At 42.0% G+C, this 18,076-nt stretch overlaps 1 protein-coding gene across 1 annotated transcript in view; it reads left to right on the top strand.

Moving 5' to 3' along the window:
- The window catches only part of Phyhd1 (Phytanoyl-CoA dioxygenase domain containing 1), a 28,029-nt gene extending 16,675 nt beyond the window's left edge, over positions 1 to 11,354 (top strand). The window contains exons 2-3 of the mRNA XM_065227071.1: positions 10,347 to 10,900; positions 10,957 to 11,354. Of these exons, the coding sequence (XP_065083143.1) occupies positions 10,347 to 10,900; positions 10,957 to 11,239 (837 nt within the window). The 3' untranslated portion in view covers positions 11,240 to 11,354. The remainder of the gene's footprint in view (positions 1 to 10,346; positions 10,901 to 10,956) is intronic.
- The last annotated feature ends 6,722 nt before the right edge of the window (positions 11,355 to 18,076 follow it).

Below are 18,076 nucleotides of genomic sequence, written 5' to 3'. Positions count from 1 at the left end.
TTCTGGGGCCAGGCCGTGCAGACAGCTGCCTACTTGCTGAACAGGAGTCCCACCTGTGCGGTGCAGACGAAGAAGACGCCGTTCGAGTTGTGGGAAGATAAGAAACCGGACGTTTCGAAACTGAGAGTGTTTGGGTGTTCCGTGTTCGTGCACGTACCGTCGCAGCTTAGGAAGAAGTTGGACTCTAAATCGTGGCGCGGCATTTTACTCGGTTATTCTCCCAATGGTTACAGAGTTTGGGATCCGGTAAAGCGCCGGATTGTGACCGCTCGAGATGTGGTTTTTGTGGAGACGGATATCGGGCAAGAGGAGCAGCCCAAGCCTGTTGCTGGTGATCAGTTCGTCGAGATTTCGTCGAGTCCAGTTCCGGAGAGCGAAGAAGAAGAAGCTGACGGTGGTGGTGATGCTGAGTCGTCTGAGGAAGAGTATGAAAGCTTGTCTGAAGAATCTTCCGGTGAATCCAGTGAATCCGGGGATGAAACAGCGGATGTTAACCTGGAGGATGGTAGACCGCAACGAGATCGTGCTCCACCGGCATGGCATAGAGACTTTGAGTTTGAGTACGCTGGATTCACCTTAAACGCAATGAGTTACGTCGACAACATTCCGGGTTCGATTGCTGAGCTGAAACGGTGTGACGATTGGGACAACTGGAGATTAGCCATAGAAGAGGAAATGGATTCGCTGCGGCGGAACAACACGTGGACATTGACAGAGCTTCCCGCTGGTAGGAAGGCTGTGTCCTGTAAGTGGGTGTTTCGTATTAACCGCGGGGATGGCGATGTACCTGACCGGTTTAAGGCGAGACTGGTGGCCCGTGGCTTCAGTCAAAGGCAAGGCTTCGACTATACGGAAACCTACTCTCCGGTGGCGAAATTGGACACCCTTCGGACGGTTCTGGCGTTGGCGAATCGTGACCGTTTGCATGTTCACCAGATGGATGTGCGGACGGCGTTTTTGAATGGCACGCTTAGTGAGGAGATCTTCATGACCCAGCCGGATGGATTTCAGCAGGGGAAGAATCTGGTCTGCCGTTTAAATCGTTCCATTTACGGGCTCAAGCAAGCGTCCCGTGCCTGGAATCAGAGGTTTCACGAGTTCACCGAGAAGCTGGGATTGAAGCAGAGCGCCAATGATCAGTGCCTGTACACCATGGGCGAGGGACGAGAAAGGATCATCGTCATAGTGTACGTCGATGATGTTTTGATCGTCGGAGCGTCGTTGCAGACCGTGAAGGCAATTAAACGGAAGTTCAGCGAAGAATTTGAGATGACTGATGCTGGTGAGGTGAGGCAGTTTCTCGGGATGACGATCAAGAGGAACGTTGAAGCTGGAACCATGAAGATCAGCCAGACAGGGTATCTTGAGAGCTTGCTTCGCCGCTTCGACATGATGGAGTGCAAATCGATTTCGACTCCCATGGAGAATCGCCTGCGGTTGGAGAAAGGGGTAGAGGAGCGGAGGACAGATAAACCCTATCGAGAGCTGGTAGGGTGTTTGAAGTATGCTTCGCTCACGGCTCGGCCTGACTTGTCTGCTGCCGTGAACTACTATAGCCAGTTCCAGGCCTGCCCGAATGAGGAACACTGGGTGCACCTCAAACGGGTTCTCAGATATGTGAAGGGGACGCTGGACTACGGACTGTTGTACAAAGCGGAGACGGAAGAGGAGCTGTTGCAGGTTTTCTCGGATGCGGACTGGGCAAATGACTTCATCGATCGGCGATCAGTCACAGGCTGTATTTTCAAGGTTTCGGGATGCACAGTCAGTTGGACGACAAGAAAACAGCACACGGTGTCGTTGTCATCTACCGAGGCGGAACTCGCGGCGCTGGTGACGGCTGCATGTCATACGCTGTGGATGAAACGACTTCTTCTGGATCTCGGGTACGAGCCCAAGGGTCCTATAACGATTCTGGAAGATAACCAATCAACCATCAGAATTGCTGAGGATGCAAGAGACCATGGACGCCTGAAACATGTGGATACCAAGTATCACTTCTTGAGAGAGCTCATTCAACAAGCGGTGATTACAGTGGAGTTCGTTTGCTCATCGGACCAGCAGGCGGACATTATGACGAAGGCCCTACCTTCGGCATCCTTCAAGAAGCTGCGATCGGAGCTAGGTATTGGACCTTGCTGTGGTTGAGCAGGGGTGTTGGGATGGCAACCACTGCTCGGTTTGCCCCCACCAAACTACGGCACTGCGTAGAGGAAAAACGTCACTTTGTTTACTTTTGCTTTTCTCATTCCAAACACTTTTCTCGCAGAATACACACGTTGTTATTTGTAACCTAAAAAGTAGTTCGCGTTTCTTTCTCCTGGTCCATCCGAAATCCCATTAGAATAAACGTGCTCGTACCTGGCGGTCTGGAGATGTTGCTGTAGATAGTCGGGCAGATTCCGAACAAATCCTTACCGCACGAAGCAGGATATACTCTGGTGATAGTTCGTTTTCAGGTCGTGTCCTAGTATTGTATTCACTACAGCGGCTGTTGACTCCCTGCGCCCGATGTTATAGACACATTGAACTGTTGCTTTGAAACGGCGTTCCAGCTGATCCTTCAACGCCGTAGACAGTCCCGGATAGTAAACAGCATCGCAATAGGTGAAGAACGGTACAATCTGAATACTTTGGCTGCTACATCAATCTCCTGAGGCACCTATTCATCCGTAGTCCAAGGTTCACAACAAAATCAAAAAGCACAATTGTCTCTCCGCAAAAACCGATTCGGTATTATTGTTTTTCCTTTGCAGAAGACGATCGCTTGCGTCTTCTTTGGATTTGGGAAAAGGTGGTTCGACGTCGCCCATCGCTCGATGGTATTCAGGTCCTCATCAATCTTTGCAATCCTGTACAGCGCCAGAGATGTAAATTTGGAGATCATCGGCATAAAGCTGATATCTGCATTTTCGTCTAGTAGGGAGTCTGTTAATGTAAAGCCAGAACAATAACGCACTTAGGAACGATCCCTGGGGAGGTTGTTGTAGATGTCGTGTGTGACTTTCGCTAAGGCTGTGGATGTGCTATAGCCTTTCCTGTAACCCGATTGGTTTGTGGCAAGGAATGCTTGATCACCAACGCCATCTATGTGTTTGACTATTTGGTCGAGCAGGATCTCCTCTAGTACTTTGCTAATTTCTGGGAGTACCCTTATCGGCCGAAAATCTTTGGGGTGGACATGATTCGGAACATTCGGAATAGGAGTGAATCTGGAAACATTTTTGCGTCGATAATCGATAACCTTACACCTCGATCCGTTGCTGAGCGATGCTCCTCATCGAGCTAAACCGTTGTCATGGTAGTCGCCAACTGGTGGTGAGCGAGATCACGTACTGATATTGCTTGCTCGATTTCAGAAGTTATCCAAAGCGTTCGCTTATCCTTAACTTCGATGGTCCTTCCGGGAACGGCCGTTGCATGAGACCATGCAGTTCCGTCGTTATCATTCGCGCTTTTAAGTTGACTTCAGCAGTACCCATTATATGACGAAGATCTTGACCTTGGAAGTCTGCTTGAAGGCCTACAACATCAACATTGCGGAAGTATTTTATCCTGATGCGATGAGGCAGACTTCTGCGTTTTCGGACATCCGATATTAGGTATATAGTCTCGTAGCACGAGATGCTATTCGTACTAGTTTTGGCTGCAAGAATGGATTGAGGGCAGTTGAGGCTCTGACATTGATGTTGAAATCTCCTAGCACAAATAGTCTGTCGAAGGCAAATTCCTGAATATCAAATAGGATTTGATACGACGGGATTGTTGACGATGACGATGCCTACGTTGAGTTCATTGATCTTGACCTGAACTACAATAAACTCGAACCTTTGTGAAATATGGAAATCCGGATTGAACGTTGATTTGACAACAGGAATGGCCTTCAATCTTTTCAGCACATATAGCCCAATTCCACCGCATGACTTGCTGAAACACGCCCTCTGCCGGACGGTACCGAGCGTCTGATGAAATTATACGCTGGAACTCGAATCGGACCTACTGGAGTGGATGCCTTCAGTTTCGTTTCCGTAGCAGCAAAGAAGTGGTATTTCGACTTATCTAGGAGAAGCTTTACTTCGTCAATGTGGGTTTCTAGCCCCTCCTAATAAACAAATAATAACCCAAATTGTCGAACTTTTCCACAAATGGTAGTTACACAACGTGACTCTCCATTTGATTTGCACAGACGTGACTTTTCTCGCTTCACTAGTGACAATAGTCATTTCGACTCTCGGAATAACCCCCTAAGTGATTTGCTGTTCGGCAAGATCTGGGCATGCAGATGAACAACAACAACCACAGGGTACTACCTGCAGTTGAACTGCAGATGTGAAGCTTATCTGGATCGTGCACCATTTCCGAAGTATGACAGATTTGAAGTAAGGGACATTTGATGGTTTTCACTGGTGGTACAACTGGTAAGGATCGTATACTTGGAAGGCTTGAACGTGTGTGGTGGTAGATGGAAGAAGACATCATAATCAGCTATACGGTAGGTTTGGGTGATTTCTTCCACGCCACGTACTTCTGAGTCGATCAGAACTGTTTCGAGGATGTTGTTTCTAGGGTGGGATTGAACTGTCGCCCGGACGAGTTCAGGGTTTGATTTTGTCGGGGAGAATTTTACTGGTGAAAATTTCGTGCATCACCGATCAGGTTTCACCTCGTTTCTGCACACGTTCCTTGTGAACGGATTGTATAGGCTGGATTGCTTCCAGTTCCTCTTCCACCGCCTCTCGTTCTAATGAGAATGAAGCTTAATGTTTGCCATGAACCATGGCCATGAATTAGTGAAATTGAAAATGTAAACACAATCACAAAAGTCTAATGTCGTTTTCGTTTTTGCTACACTACACCGGTGTAGTGTAAGCAGCAATAAGCGCGAGTCATTGACAGCTCATCATCATTTGTTTGTTAACAAAGGTGCAACCGATAGCTACACCCTGATTTTTTCGGTGTTTGGCGGTGTAGCACCGGTGTAACTACACCGTAAAAACGAAAACGACATAACTTCAGAGATTTACAAAACTCATGGAATGACACCTTGATTGATACACTTCGGTCTACTTCGGAACGATCGGCACACCGGTAGGCACAGCTTTCAGCACTGCCTGCTGTTGTTGTTCTACGTACTGTTATTTATTTTTTTTTTTTTCATTTCTTGCCTCTCCGTTGAGCGTCCCGTTTGGGGTAAAAATTCATTTGATGCCCCTTCAACTTGCATACAAAACACAAAATGATGCGATGACGGAATCTCTTCTTTTACGTCCATAGGTGTGTATATCCTTTATCCATTAGAATCGATTTAAATTACCTATATTTTACACTGTGCACTAAAAGTCACATAAATTTAAAAAAATAAATATGGTGAAATACCAAAACTTGATTGTCCTATCCATAAGAGTCGACAGGTAAATAAATTCAAGAGCAACAATTGAAAATGCCTCAACTCCATGTTGTAAACAAACCTTGTAAGGTCATTTTGTCGTGAACAAGGTTTGTTTACAAAATTGAGTTCAGGCCTTTTCAATTGTTGGTCTTGAATTGTGAATAGCGTTTTTCTCGGCTTGCTGTTTTTTTTTCAGATTAGACTGATTTGCTTTTATGGGAATTAAAGGGTGATACGGTCAAAATTTGGTCAATATCATCTTGACGTATTTCTTTCAATTTTGCATTTAAAAAACCTGAACACCCCTCATTTTGAAGGTGTGTGTGTGTGTAGAATGTTGCTCCTATTTTGATTTTGGAATTCACTCTTCAGTTGTCAAAATGCCGTCCAAGCAAGAAGAGCAGCGTACACGACGATGCTGACGAAGTTTGACTGCGTGGTAATGTACGACGAAACCTACGTCAAAGCCGACTACAAGCAGCTTCCGGGAAGCCTAACTGAATATTTTTCCTGAATTTTATACTAATTGAACTTGAAAAAGAAATTTAATTTGATTTTTTAAATAAACGATTTCACCGATTTACACGCGTTTTCCCTTGACCAAATTTTGACCGTATCACCCTTTATACCAGTGTGCACGTAGACGCTCAGTTCCGCAGGGTATTTCTCCCGGACGAAAAATGGCTTAATTTTCCACATCAATTCGGGGCTCCGGATAGTATCCGCACATTATCGTTTGCCGATAGGGATGGCATCCGGATTATATGTAGTAATAAATTGTCATTTTATATTAAACAAAAATTAAATTAACGAGGTAATTGTTAAGTCCAAGATGGCTGCCATCGGGCTCAAAACAAAGTCTTAAATACCCTATAATATGGGTATTTTTGCAACGGCAACGGGAAGGTGCCGAAAATCGATGTCCCACGCCATTTTGGAATCCAAGATGACGGCCGTCGATTTAAAGAAAACGTGTCAATACCCTCAAATATATCTATTTTAGAATGGGGACGACGCGTAAATGCCGAAAATCTAGATTGAATGCCTTTTTGAAATCCAAGATGGTGGCCATCGGGATTCTGAAAAAGTGTCATTGGGTTTCAAAAAAACATCATGCTATTGGGTTTCAAAAAAACATCAAATACTCTACAATATGAAACGGGGCCGACGCCAGATGTTGAAAATTGATATTCGACACCATTTGTAGGGTATTTAACACTTCTTCTAAAATCGGAAGCCACCATCTTTAATTTCAAAATGGCGTCAGACATCGATTTTCGGCCTTTAGATGTCACCCCGATTCCAAAAATACCCACATTGATCGGTATTTGACAGTATTTCACACTTTTTTTTCTGAACCAAAGCCTCCATATTAGATTTGAAATTTCATCAAACATCGGTTTTTGGCCTCAAGACATTTCTGGGATTTTGAAAATACCCATATTTTTGGGTTTTTGACAGTATTTCCCACATTTACTGAAACCTGAAGCCGCCATCTTGAAGTTCAAGATGGCGTTCGACATCGATTTTCGGCATCTACATGTCATCCACATTCCGAAAATAGTCATATGTTAGGGTTGACACTTTCCTCAAATCGGAAGCCGCCGGCTTGAATTTCAAAATGGCATCGGATATCGATTTCCGGCTTCTAGACGTTACCCCGACTCTAAAAAAAACGTATGAATTGGTATTTGATAGAATTTACAATTTTTTGACCGGAAGCCGTCCATATGGATTTCAAAATGGCAACGCATATATACAGTGGTGGCCTTTAAATTAGCACAATAGGCAGATTTTCATACAAACAAGCCAACTTTGGCATGTTGCAACTATGTTTTGTTATGATCAATTGAGCTGAAATTTCTAATAATAAATCTGCTAATTAGTTGGTCATTTTCAACCAGCCCGTCAATTTCCGGCAATTGCTTCTAATAATTTAATGCTACGTACATGCATATTTGTAGTCTGTGTCAAAATTTCAGTATGTATGAAAATCGGCCTATTTTACTTATTTAAAGGCCATCACTGTTTTTTCTCTAGACGTCACCCGATTTCAAAAATACCCATATTGATGGGTATTCGACAGTATTTCCCACTTTTTCTGAAATCAGAAGCCACCATCTTGGACTTCAAAATGGCGTCAAATATCAATTTTCATTCTCTAGACGTTATCCCACTTCCGAAAATACCCATATTAATGGGTATTTGACAGTATTTACCACTTTTCTTAAGCCGGAAGCCGCCATGTCAAATTACAAAATGGCGTCGAACGTCGATTTCATTTCTCTAGACGTCATCCCTGGTGCAGTGGGGATGTTCTGAGGCATAACATCTCTGATCACGCCTTTCTTCCGAAGGGAAGTTAAGCCGTTGGTCCTCGGTCCATGAGTTGATGGGTCGGTAGGTAGGTCCAGGAATGGGAGCAGCCTCCCTGGCGTCGGTAGCATTGGTGCTCAGCACGGAAAACAATATCGACGGAAAACAAACCAAGGTTTGGTCAAAAAGGTCAAAAAGACGTCATCCCTATGCTAAAATTGACACTGTTTCCCAATTTTCTTAAACCAGAAGCCGCCATCTTCGATTTCAACATGGCGTCGGTGATCGATTTCCATCCTCTAGAAATCATCCCAATATTGATGGCAGCATTTTCCACTTTTTCTTAAACTGGAAGCCACCACCTTGGATTTAAAAATACGTCGAATATCCAGCCTCTGGACGTCATCCCGATTTAAAAAATACCTATATTAATGGGTATTTGACAGTATTTCCCATATATTTCTTTAAACTGGAAGCCGCCATCTTGGATTTTAAAATGGCGTCGCATATCGATTTTCGATCTGGACGTCACCCAAGCAGCACACTTCCATCATATTAAGTTGCTGAACCTTGATTGTAACTAAAACAAGTTACATACAAGCTACCACAACTACTAAGTGACAAGTGTACTGCTAGGGCCCCCTGAATCCAAAAATACCCATATTGATGGGTCGGCGTCAGTATTTCCCACTTTTTCTGAAATCGAGTGCCTTCACAGATTTATGCGCATGTGCTTAAATGAACTGAGTGAACACTCTACAAAAGCCAGAAAAACTGCGCGAATTTGGAACGAACAGCTTTGCTTCAATGCGAACGTAAGTTCGTTTGGCAATGTAAGACGAAATGAACACGAGTCAAGCCAAAATAAACAACATGACAACTGATCGAAAAGGGGTTCTGTTGATGTTGAAGGGGATCAGCTCGAAGAGAAGACAGAATGAATTTCAATTGACGTTGTCGCTTGACGATTTTCGATTGAAAGTGACTTAGTTGGGCCCTTCATGATTTGCAAATTGTCAAGACTTGTGCAATAAGCCAAAAATACTAGTGAAAATATATCATGGAATTGGTGGTACTTGAATACTTTGCACTGAGGAAGTCTACGGTGACGAAATACGCGTAGATGTCAAAAGAAAATTGAATGGAATTCAAAGGAAATTACTCCCAAAGCTCTCCAGCCAGCGCCGGTGGTGTAATGGTACGCGTGACTGCTTTCTAACACCCCGATGGGTCTGGGTTCAATCCCAGCCGAGGTCGGTGAGATTTTTCTGAGGCATAAAAATCTCTGGTCACGTCTTTCTTCGGAAGGGAAGTAAAGCCGTTGGTCCCGGCCCATGTGTGTTGAATGGGTGCGATATCCTAAGCAGGTGTGGAAGCTGCCTTCCTGCACATTCGGTCGCCGTCAATGGATGGCAATCGATGTCCGTCGGTGATTGACACTAGATTGCGGAACAGAGACCGACGTTAAATAAAGGAAAGAAGACAAAGCGCTCCGGGGAACTTATTTTGCAAGTTACGATCAGCTTTCAAAGGTTTTCAAAAGGTTTCAAGGGAACAAATTAATCCAAACTGAGGCAATTTAAAAGTTTGTCACTCATACAAACGCATCCATTTGATTTCATTAGAATATTCTTAAACTCATGATAAATCTGATTCCAAAGGCAGCTTCTTTAAAAAAAAAACTTAATAGGATTTTCCAGATAAGGCCATTTAAGACATGTTAAATGGCTATCAAGCCATCAATAACAAGATTCTACGGTAATTCCTATAAATTACAAAAGTTTATCCAAAAAATCTTCACAGACTTGAAAAGGCAAGTCCAACCTGACTTCAAATGCGCTCGAAAACTATTCAACTGCAAATCTCTGTCGCAATCAAATGAGCTCAAGTTCAAACATTCGCTACCCTACTAGCAATCATGTGATTCATCGCAAACCACAACAATCTACTCGGTCACCCGGTACGATCCCATTTAAGTCCACCGACTGTGTGCACTTGATCGTACTGCGCAAAACTGTACCACTCTCTCACCTGCACGAACAAGGGCCAAGTGCATTTCCCGCCGTCATCGTCGTCGTCCGTTTCGACGATTTTTCATCACACTTGAAAGTCACACCTCTACAGAACAGTAACAGGGATGCCGCCACACCACTTCGAAATTGCACTTTGCGCGCACTTTACGCGACGATGACTTTTTTTCCTACACGGTCAATGATGCAATGCCGAAAATGTGCGCATCGTCACCGGTTCTTCTTATAGGTAGGAAACAGCGTGCTCATAATTTTCTTAAAATAACCACACATCTCGCACAAGAATCCATACACCTTATAGAGGCAACGATCGGTTGCAGATGGGTGAGTCTTTCTCTCCGAAACGTCTCGTGTCTCGAAAGAGCGGACGGAAATTCGCCTGAGTAATCTCGGTGCAGGATTCAAAAATAATGCGCTTCTTTCTTGCGGTGGTGATGTGTTGTCTCGTGAGATCACCCAGTCACGCACGAGAAAGGGAAGAGGAATTCTAGGAATTTTTGCACACGTCATTGCCCCCCTTGAACCTGACAATGAGTGACGTACTGTCAACAGCTGTATGCGTGCAAGTGTACTAACAAGTCTCTTTTTTTTTCTTCATATCCCTCTTACAGATATTGGAAGACGGCTACGCCGTGATTGACAATTTCCTGTCTGCAGAAGAAACCAAAGAGCTGCTGGAAGCCGGCCAGAATCTTCACAAGGATGCCCCGAAGGAGGAGCGAAAGGTATTCAGCACTATCAACTCCAGTGCTACCCAAAGCAGAGATCGGTATTTTATCGAAAGTGGTGATAAGATTCGGTACTTCTTCGAAGAAGGTGCCGTAGCTGAAAATGGAGAACTGCTGGTGGATCCCTCGGTGGCACTGAACAAAGTTGGTCACGCCCTGCATACAGATCATGCCGTATTCAACAAGGTCACGTTCTCCAACCGAGTGAAGGAAGTGTGCTGGCAGTTGGGCTTCCAAAAGCCGGCCGTTGCTCAGAGTATGTACATCTTCAAAAACCCCGGAATCGGAGGAGAAGTCAAGCCACATCAGGATTCAACCTACCTGTATACGGAACCTAGTTCGACTATCGGTTTCTGGATCCCCCTGGAAGATGCTACCCTACAGAACGGATGCCTACACTTTATCAAAGGATCGCACCAGAGTGGAGTTCACAGAAGGTTTGTCAGTTCTTCCGAGCGTTGATCAGCCATTACTAATCTCTCATATCCCGTAGATACATCCGCAACCCGGACAAATCCTCCCCAGAGCTTCTGATCTACGACCGCCCAGCTCCGCTGTACCCGCAGTCAAACTTCTGTGCCACGCCGGTGAAAGCTGGCTCGCTGGTCCTCATCCACAGCCAGGTGGTGCACCGGAGCGACGCGAACCGATCGGACCGTAGCCGGCATGCGTACACCTTCCACGTGATTGAAACGGAGAACAGTGAATATTCCGGTGAAAACTGGCTGCAACCGCCGGCGGATCAACCCTTTCCGGTGCTGTTCGAGAGGGATTGATCGCGAGTTGTTCTTCACTCGAGAAGCATGTGCCATAGATGATGTTTATTTTTTTTGTTTGTTTTCATTCCTTTATTTCAATGTGGAAATATATGTTTTCTGATTAAGCTTTAAACCGAAGGGGAAATTTAATGGAATCATTTCACTATGTGGCCCTTTGCACCAGTTTGATGATTCATCAGTTGAAGTTAAATTACGTTGCGTGACGCCCTATAAAAGCTATTCACACCTGACGAGCTTGAGTTGGATTGGCATCATGAGTGTGAAGATGGAACTGTTTTTTTTTTTTTATCGTTGCAGTTAGGTTTAAAACTGTTTGATAGCGTTAGCGAAGCGAGAAAATTGTATGCACCAGCGAAATGAAAAATGTGCATTCTTTTCCCCTCTGAAGGCAATAATGTTTTGACGATTGAGTTGTTTTGATCGGAAACTGATTGTAATGGATGGTGGCCGGAGGCGATGGAGCTTGTTCAAAGTATGGTTGGTTGGCCGAGCGGTGATATGTAATTAAAGTACAATGTTGATTTCAATTTAGAATGCAAATTTATGAAAAAATCCTACCTCCCATTTAATTGTAAAACATAAGTTGCTAAGAAGAAGACTATTAATTACATGGACATTAAGTCGAAGAACGCAAGACCGAATACGAATATGCTGAATGGGTCATTAGGCCAAATTTTGAAAAGTGGTGGATTGCTCTTGTGTGTGTACGCATTTCGAAAAACTCTTGTCAATCTCAATATTCTACGTCCCAGATTCCAGATTACACAAACTTCCGTCATAATAGACAAGAGAATGAATTCAAAACTACTTTCTTTTCGTCACCTTACTTATTTTTCAATCTTCTTCTTTGGATTTATTACGTCCCCACTGGGAATTTATGTCAACTTTCAATAAATTGTTCTTGATGTACTCTAACAGTTGTCAATTGAGATTTTTCCAAGGTTGTACAATTTTTGCATTAGTACAATTGTGTGGCAAGTACAATCACATACTATGCTCAGGGAAGTCTAGACCGGACCGTGAATCGAACCAAGCCGCCTCCAGCATAGTCTTGCTTTATAGCATCACCTTTATCTACTGAGCTGAGGGACTTTTTGATCTCTGGCATTTTAATTTTACCTCAATGGTTTGTTAATGTTTTATCGTTTCAGCCATAGATTAATACCGTTCCGTGTTTGGATGATCTGCGATGTGTTTGCATAGCATCGTGTTGAATAACTCTGATGTCGATATCAAAGCAGCCGGACATTCTAGATCGGGATTTAATCCGAGGATAATACCGATGGGAGCTTACCGCCATAAGAGAATGCATCACCTCTATGTGCACATTAGTGCACATTCCTTACCGAAAATGGTTAAAAATTGCTTATAATCCCTGCTAAACTGTAACTGAAATGGTTATGGAACTTTACATGAACGTTACACCTTACAAATAATGGGTTGTTAAGAACCATTACCATTCAAAATAATTGTTTTTTACATACATTTTTGGAGAGAGGACTATATTAGAGCCTTTTTACTTATGGTTTGAGAACATTAATGGTAATGGTTATGGAAGCCAGTTATGTTCATCAATGGTTTTGTATTATCGGTCAACTTTACGTGGAATATATCGCGAATTGGTAATCAGTAATTTACAGGTAACCAATTGGCGATGTATTCCACATAAAGTTAATCGATGTTACAAAACCTTCTATGAACCTTACCGACTACCATAACCGTTACCATTAAAGCTCTGAATTCATATATAAAATGGTTTCAATATAGGCCCCAATTATGTAAGTCGAGTCGAGCGTCGAGTGTCGAGTAACTCGACACTCTCGTCGAGTAACTCGACACTCGACGCCGTCGAGTGGCTGTCGAGTGTAGCAAAAATAGGCATTATGGAAGTCGACTGAATCAGATTGAATTGGCCATAAAACGCTAGCGTCATGTCATTTTTGACAAATAACGATCAATATTTTTAATGATTAATAATATTCAAGTTTGTTTTTGTTGAAAATTTTTTTGCAACAATATTGAAGTTCGTGTAATTTTTGTTATTAACGAAGTTGAGGTTTCATGGTGGATTTCAAGTATTAAATGGCATTTAGCTTGTGGTTCAACTGTTATCGTAAGTTCTCGGATCTTTGGTCCTAGTCTTGATTTTCCTTCCCACACGGTTTTTGATAGTTTTGACATACGTTATGCGTTCCTAAGAAAAGTGCTGGAACAAAAACTGTTGCATATAACCTTTAAATATCAAATCCATAAAAAAAAGTTTTTGGTTAAAATCAATAGTATTTTAATTGTTTTTCAATAGTTGACCAGTTGGATTCCAAAAACCATGTATGGTCGAATATAATGGCCATACGAATAGGGTTAGATAAGTATTGCCTATTTAATGGCACGCTGACAAACATGAGGAAGTCAAAAAAGTTTAATGAGAGAGAGAAGGATTAGTATTTTCCATTTAATTCCACTACTTTATTTGCTTATCCTTGACAGATACGCGTATTTCGTCTACAATGTGCAGACTTCTTCAGTGTCTTGTACTAATACTCGACTGAAGAAAAACATCGCATTTACCGAATATATATTAACACAGGTACATTTTCACTTAGAAACTAGGTAAACTTAAATTTAATTTTCTATAGGAACAGGTACTCCGCTGCTTACTTACTCAAAAAAGTTGTGGATCACCTGTGCTACCGTGGGAAGGAAAGGGTTAACCTTCTTTGGAAGAAGGGTAAAAAGATCTCAATGAAAAATGCAGCATTGGGTGATAACGAACATCTGCGCAACGTTTTACTGTAAATCAGATTTTTTTTTTGTTTTGGTGTGGAAATGCTACATTTCAAGTGAACAACCTTTTTTTCCTTTCAGTTGCGTGAAATTTTACAGGTTGAATAAAGAGGCGATTTTGTATCTGGTAGATTTAACCAAAAACAGTTTCAAGTTGACGTATAGGAATACGGCTATTTCACCAGTCTTGAAAATATGTGCATCGCTTAGATTTTTGGCGACTGGAAGCTATCAACAATGTGTCGGTAACGACATGCATCTTGGTTTAAGTCAACCAACGGTGTCAAATATCTTGGCAGAATTTCTGGAGGTGATGGAACGCAAGATCTGCCCACTATGGATAAAAACCGAAATGACAGAGCAAGAGAAACGGAACGCTAAAAGAACCTTTTATCTAAAAAGTGGCATCCCCGGTATCACACAAGTAATAGATGGTACGCATATTAAAATTATTGCACCTAGCAAGAATACACGCCATGTATATTACAATAGGAAGGGTTTCTACAGCTTGAATGGTTTGATTGTAAGTTCTATTGATGTGCCAGGAAGAAAATTTCATAATCCTTTACAATGTTTGGAAATTGTTTTCAGGCTTGTGATCATAATTCTATGATACGATTCATAGAAGCCAGATATCCAGGATCTTATCATGACGCCTTCATCTGGAACATTTCCGCATTAAGGCAAAAAATGTACGAGGCATATGAAGGCGGCGAGCGACATACTTGGCTTCTCGGTAAGACTCTTTTTAGCATTAGTAATTCAGTAAATAACATTCTTGTTCACTTTCAAAAAACAGTATTGCTTACATCGCACCAAACTCGTCTGTTTTTCTGACTTTGCAAAGTGCTGAAACGGTAATAAAACTGCGCTTCTGCAACCAATCGTCTTGATTCAGGGCAGTTATTCCTCACGGAGCAGGCAATAAGTGCTATGAAGGTATACGAGACTATTCGACATAAAATAGCACTTTTACTTTTCAAAATCAGTCAAATAGTCTAGTTTAGTGAGAAGTATACAATAAGATGTACCTTGAAGTTGTCAGAATTTTGGGGTTCAATCAAAAATCTTAATTGAGGGCAGAGTTCCTTCCATTCATTTCAGCTAAAAAAATGCTTTATTAGATTATGGAATGATAAAGTATTATGATAATATTTAGTTGGCGTAAGCAACAAGAAAATATTGTAAAGTTTGTGTTTGACACATAATAGCTGCCAATTTTGCTACATGAGAGTCGCAATAAGCGATTTTGTCATTCATCTCACCCACTCTTCGCTCTTCATTCTTCGCGAAAAGGCGATCAGAAAACCACTCATTGTGACTCTGTCAAAGCTAAATTTGTAAGTTTTATGGTTCAAACACAAACTTTACAATCTTGTCTTGTTACTTACACATACAAAATATCATTATAATATCTTATTACTCCATAATTCAATAAAACATTTTTTTAGCCAAAATGAATGGAAGGAACCCTGATTGAGGTTGGAAGCAAAGGGGTGCAAGTGATTTTGAGCGATTCTTTTCATCGACTTTTTTTTTATAACCACGCCTAAACAAACTAGTTTCTCGCTATTTCGGCTACATAGCTGGCTAAAATAGATTCTCATTCAGCATTCAGAATGGTAAGCGCATCAAGAAATATGTTTGCAACCGAATTATTTTTTTTTTTCCTTTGGTTTGTTTTTTCCGTCGATCTTGTTTTCCGTGCTGAACACCAACCGTGCAACCGACGTGCCAGGAAGGCAGCTCCCACACCTGGACCCTACCTATCGACCCATCAACTCATGAACCGGGGACCAACGGCTTTACTTCCCATCCGAAAGGAGGCGTGATCAGAGATGTTATGCCTCAGAACATCCCGGCGGCGCCGACTGGGATTGAACCCAGGCCTGCTGGGGTGAGAGTTAATCACGCTTACCACTACACCACCGGTGCCGTTGAACCGAATTATTAACGAAAGAGAAAATCAATGAAGAGAATTTCTCAAAATCACTTACCGTGAAGTGCCCTAATTCCGTTCAGCGCCTAATTCCGGTCATTTTTGGCTTTATTTGCAATACATTGGAAAGTTTTCTGTATTAAATATTTTTCCAATATAACATTTGTTAATATCTTCTAGCACATTTACCTTAATTTGAGATTTTTACATTTTACATTATTCTTGAATTTTTCAAAAATTATTGGAATAAGGGGCTTAGGTGAACGGAATATGGGTACTTTACGGTACACCCCTTGCTTCTAACCCCCTCTTTTTTTATTGAACTAACCGAATTTGATGTAAGCGGCATAAAATAGACATTCTATAAACTGCCCATAATCGTATAACTGTCCCATCTTTGCTTGGTTTCCTATTCATATAGGACAGTTATGCGATTATCGTCTCGGGTGTTCGATGAATTAACCGTAGTAATATTGCAGGACTTGTAACAATCTTTCTAATTGACTTTTATATTTACAGGTGATGCTGGCTTTCCACTAGAGCATGTGTTGCTAACGCCATACAGGAATGCTCAAGTTGGCAGTCGTGAACAACATTTCAACCACAAGCATAGTCAAGCTAGAAGCATTATAGAGAGGGTTATTGGCATACTGAAGTCTCGATTTCGTTGCTTGGTAGGAGACATTACAGTCCAACGAAGGCAACGTCGATCATAAACGTTTGCGTTGCTCTTCACAATATACAGAGTAGAAGACCCACCAAATGAAGCTATTCAAAGTATCGTTAACGAAATAGATAACCTTTACAACGGTAGCGAGGAAGATAGTGCAACTAGAATCAGGGATAATATAAGAGATTGTTTGTGATGTTCTTGCAAAGTGGTAGATATGGCTCAATCATGATGAAGTATATTTATATACCGATATATTCGTTCTGACAATACATTATTCTGATATGTACATATTTTGATTGTTTCTTTAACATTAATCGTTCGAAAAGAAAATATTCCTAGAATCACATTCCCTGCTACGTTTGTAAAGGTTTACTTGTACATTGTATTTTATTTTATTCTGTCGATTTATTCCTCAACTGCTTCAAATCTAACTTCCGTTTTTACAATTCGATTTCTTTCTGTTTAAGTTCTAGTTCTCTAACTTTCAGCTTCCTTTTTTCTAGGTTATCTAAAGCTTTCTGCCTTGCGTTATCTTTCAAAATTTTATTTTGTTCGTTTTGTGCACCCACAAGTTGTTGTAAGCTTTTAGCGATTTTGTAAGTATTTTCGTCGAGTTCATTTTTTTATTTTTTTCAGCGTTTCCTCCTGCATGTCAGTTTGTTTAATCAGCAAGGCACCCTGTTCTTCTATAGCTGTTTTCCGACGACTCGGCCTACGACTGGAATGACCATTAGAATGGACTGCCGGTAGTTGGTCTTGACAAATCTCATCTGTCGTGCCGTTGTTGATTGCGGAAGAAACAGATGCTGCAGCGGCGGAGAGGCTTCCAGGGTCATCATTATGCTCAACAGTGGGAGGAGTATTTTCATTGTCGTTCAAATCAGAACGTTGATCGCACCCAAATGAATTGCCTGCCGGGTTCATATTGGCAGATATACTAAGAAGTATATCAATTTCTTGTTGCAGCGCGGTGAGTTATCTGATTTAGTTAGGACCCCCACCTGTTGCTCTGAATTCTCGCTTGTTATCTGCCAGGATTTTTTTCACCTTTCCCTTCATGTCAATCCCAACCTATCAGAAATTGGATTGAAAAAAAAAATGTATAGTAAATCGATTGCTATTTAATAAATGCTAATGCTGATGGAACTGGAAGAGTCAAATGGAAGCGGAAGTAGAGAACAAGAATGACATTGATTGGCGATATGGTGGGAAGCGAGTATTGGGCTCGGGTATACACAAACCAAGCAGAGACTGGGTCATGAATCTCAAATATACGAGTGTGGTATTGAGTGATATTTTATCTACTCATGCAAAGTGGGATATGTTACTTACTTTTTGCCAATCTGATCCTGTGAGATATGGTGGCCCTAATGCATCCAGTTCCACACCGATTTCAATCCACTTTTGTTTTACGTCGGCTTTGCTCACTCCTACTTTA

Source organism: Ochlerotatus camptorhynchus, unplaced genomic scaffold, assembly GCF_037179485.1.
Source record: "Ochlerotatus camptorhynchus isolate MF236.1 unplaced genomic scaffold, CSIRO-AGI_Acam_v1.1 ptg000266l, whole genome shotgun sequence".
Classification (NCBI taxonomy): domain Eukaryota; kingdom Metazoa; phylum Arthropoda; class Insecta; order Diptera; family Culicidae; genus Ochlerotatus; species Ochlerotatus camptorhynchus.
This window is presented reverse-complemented; position numbering and strand designations above follow the sequence as displayed.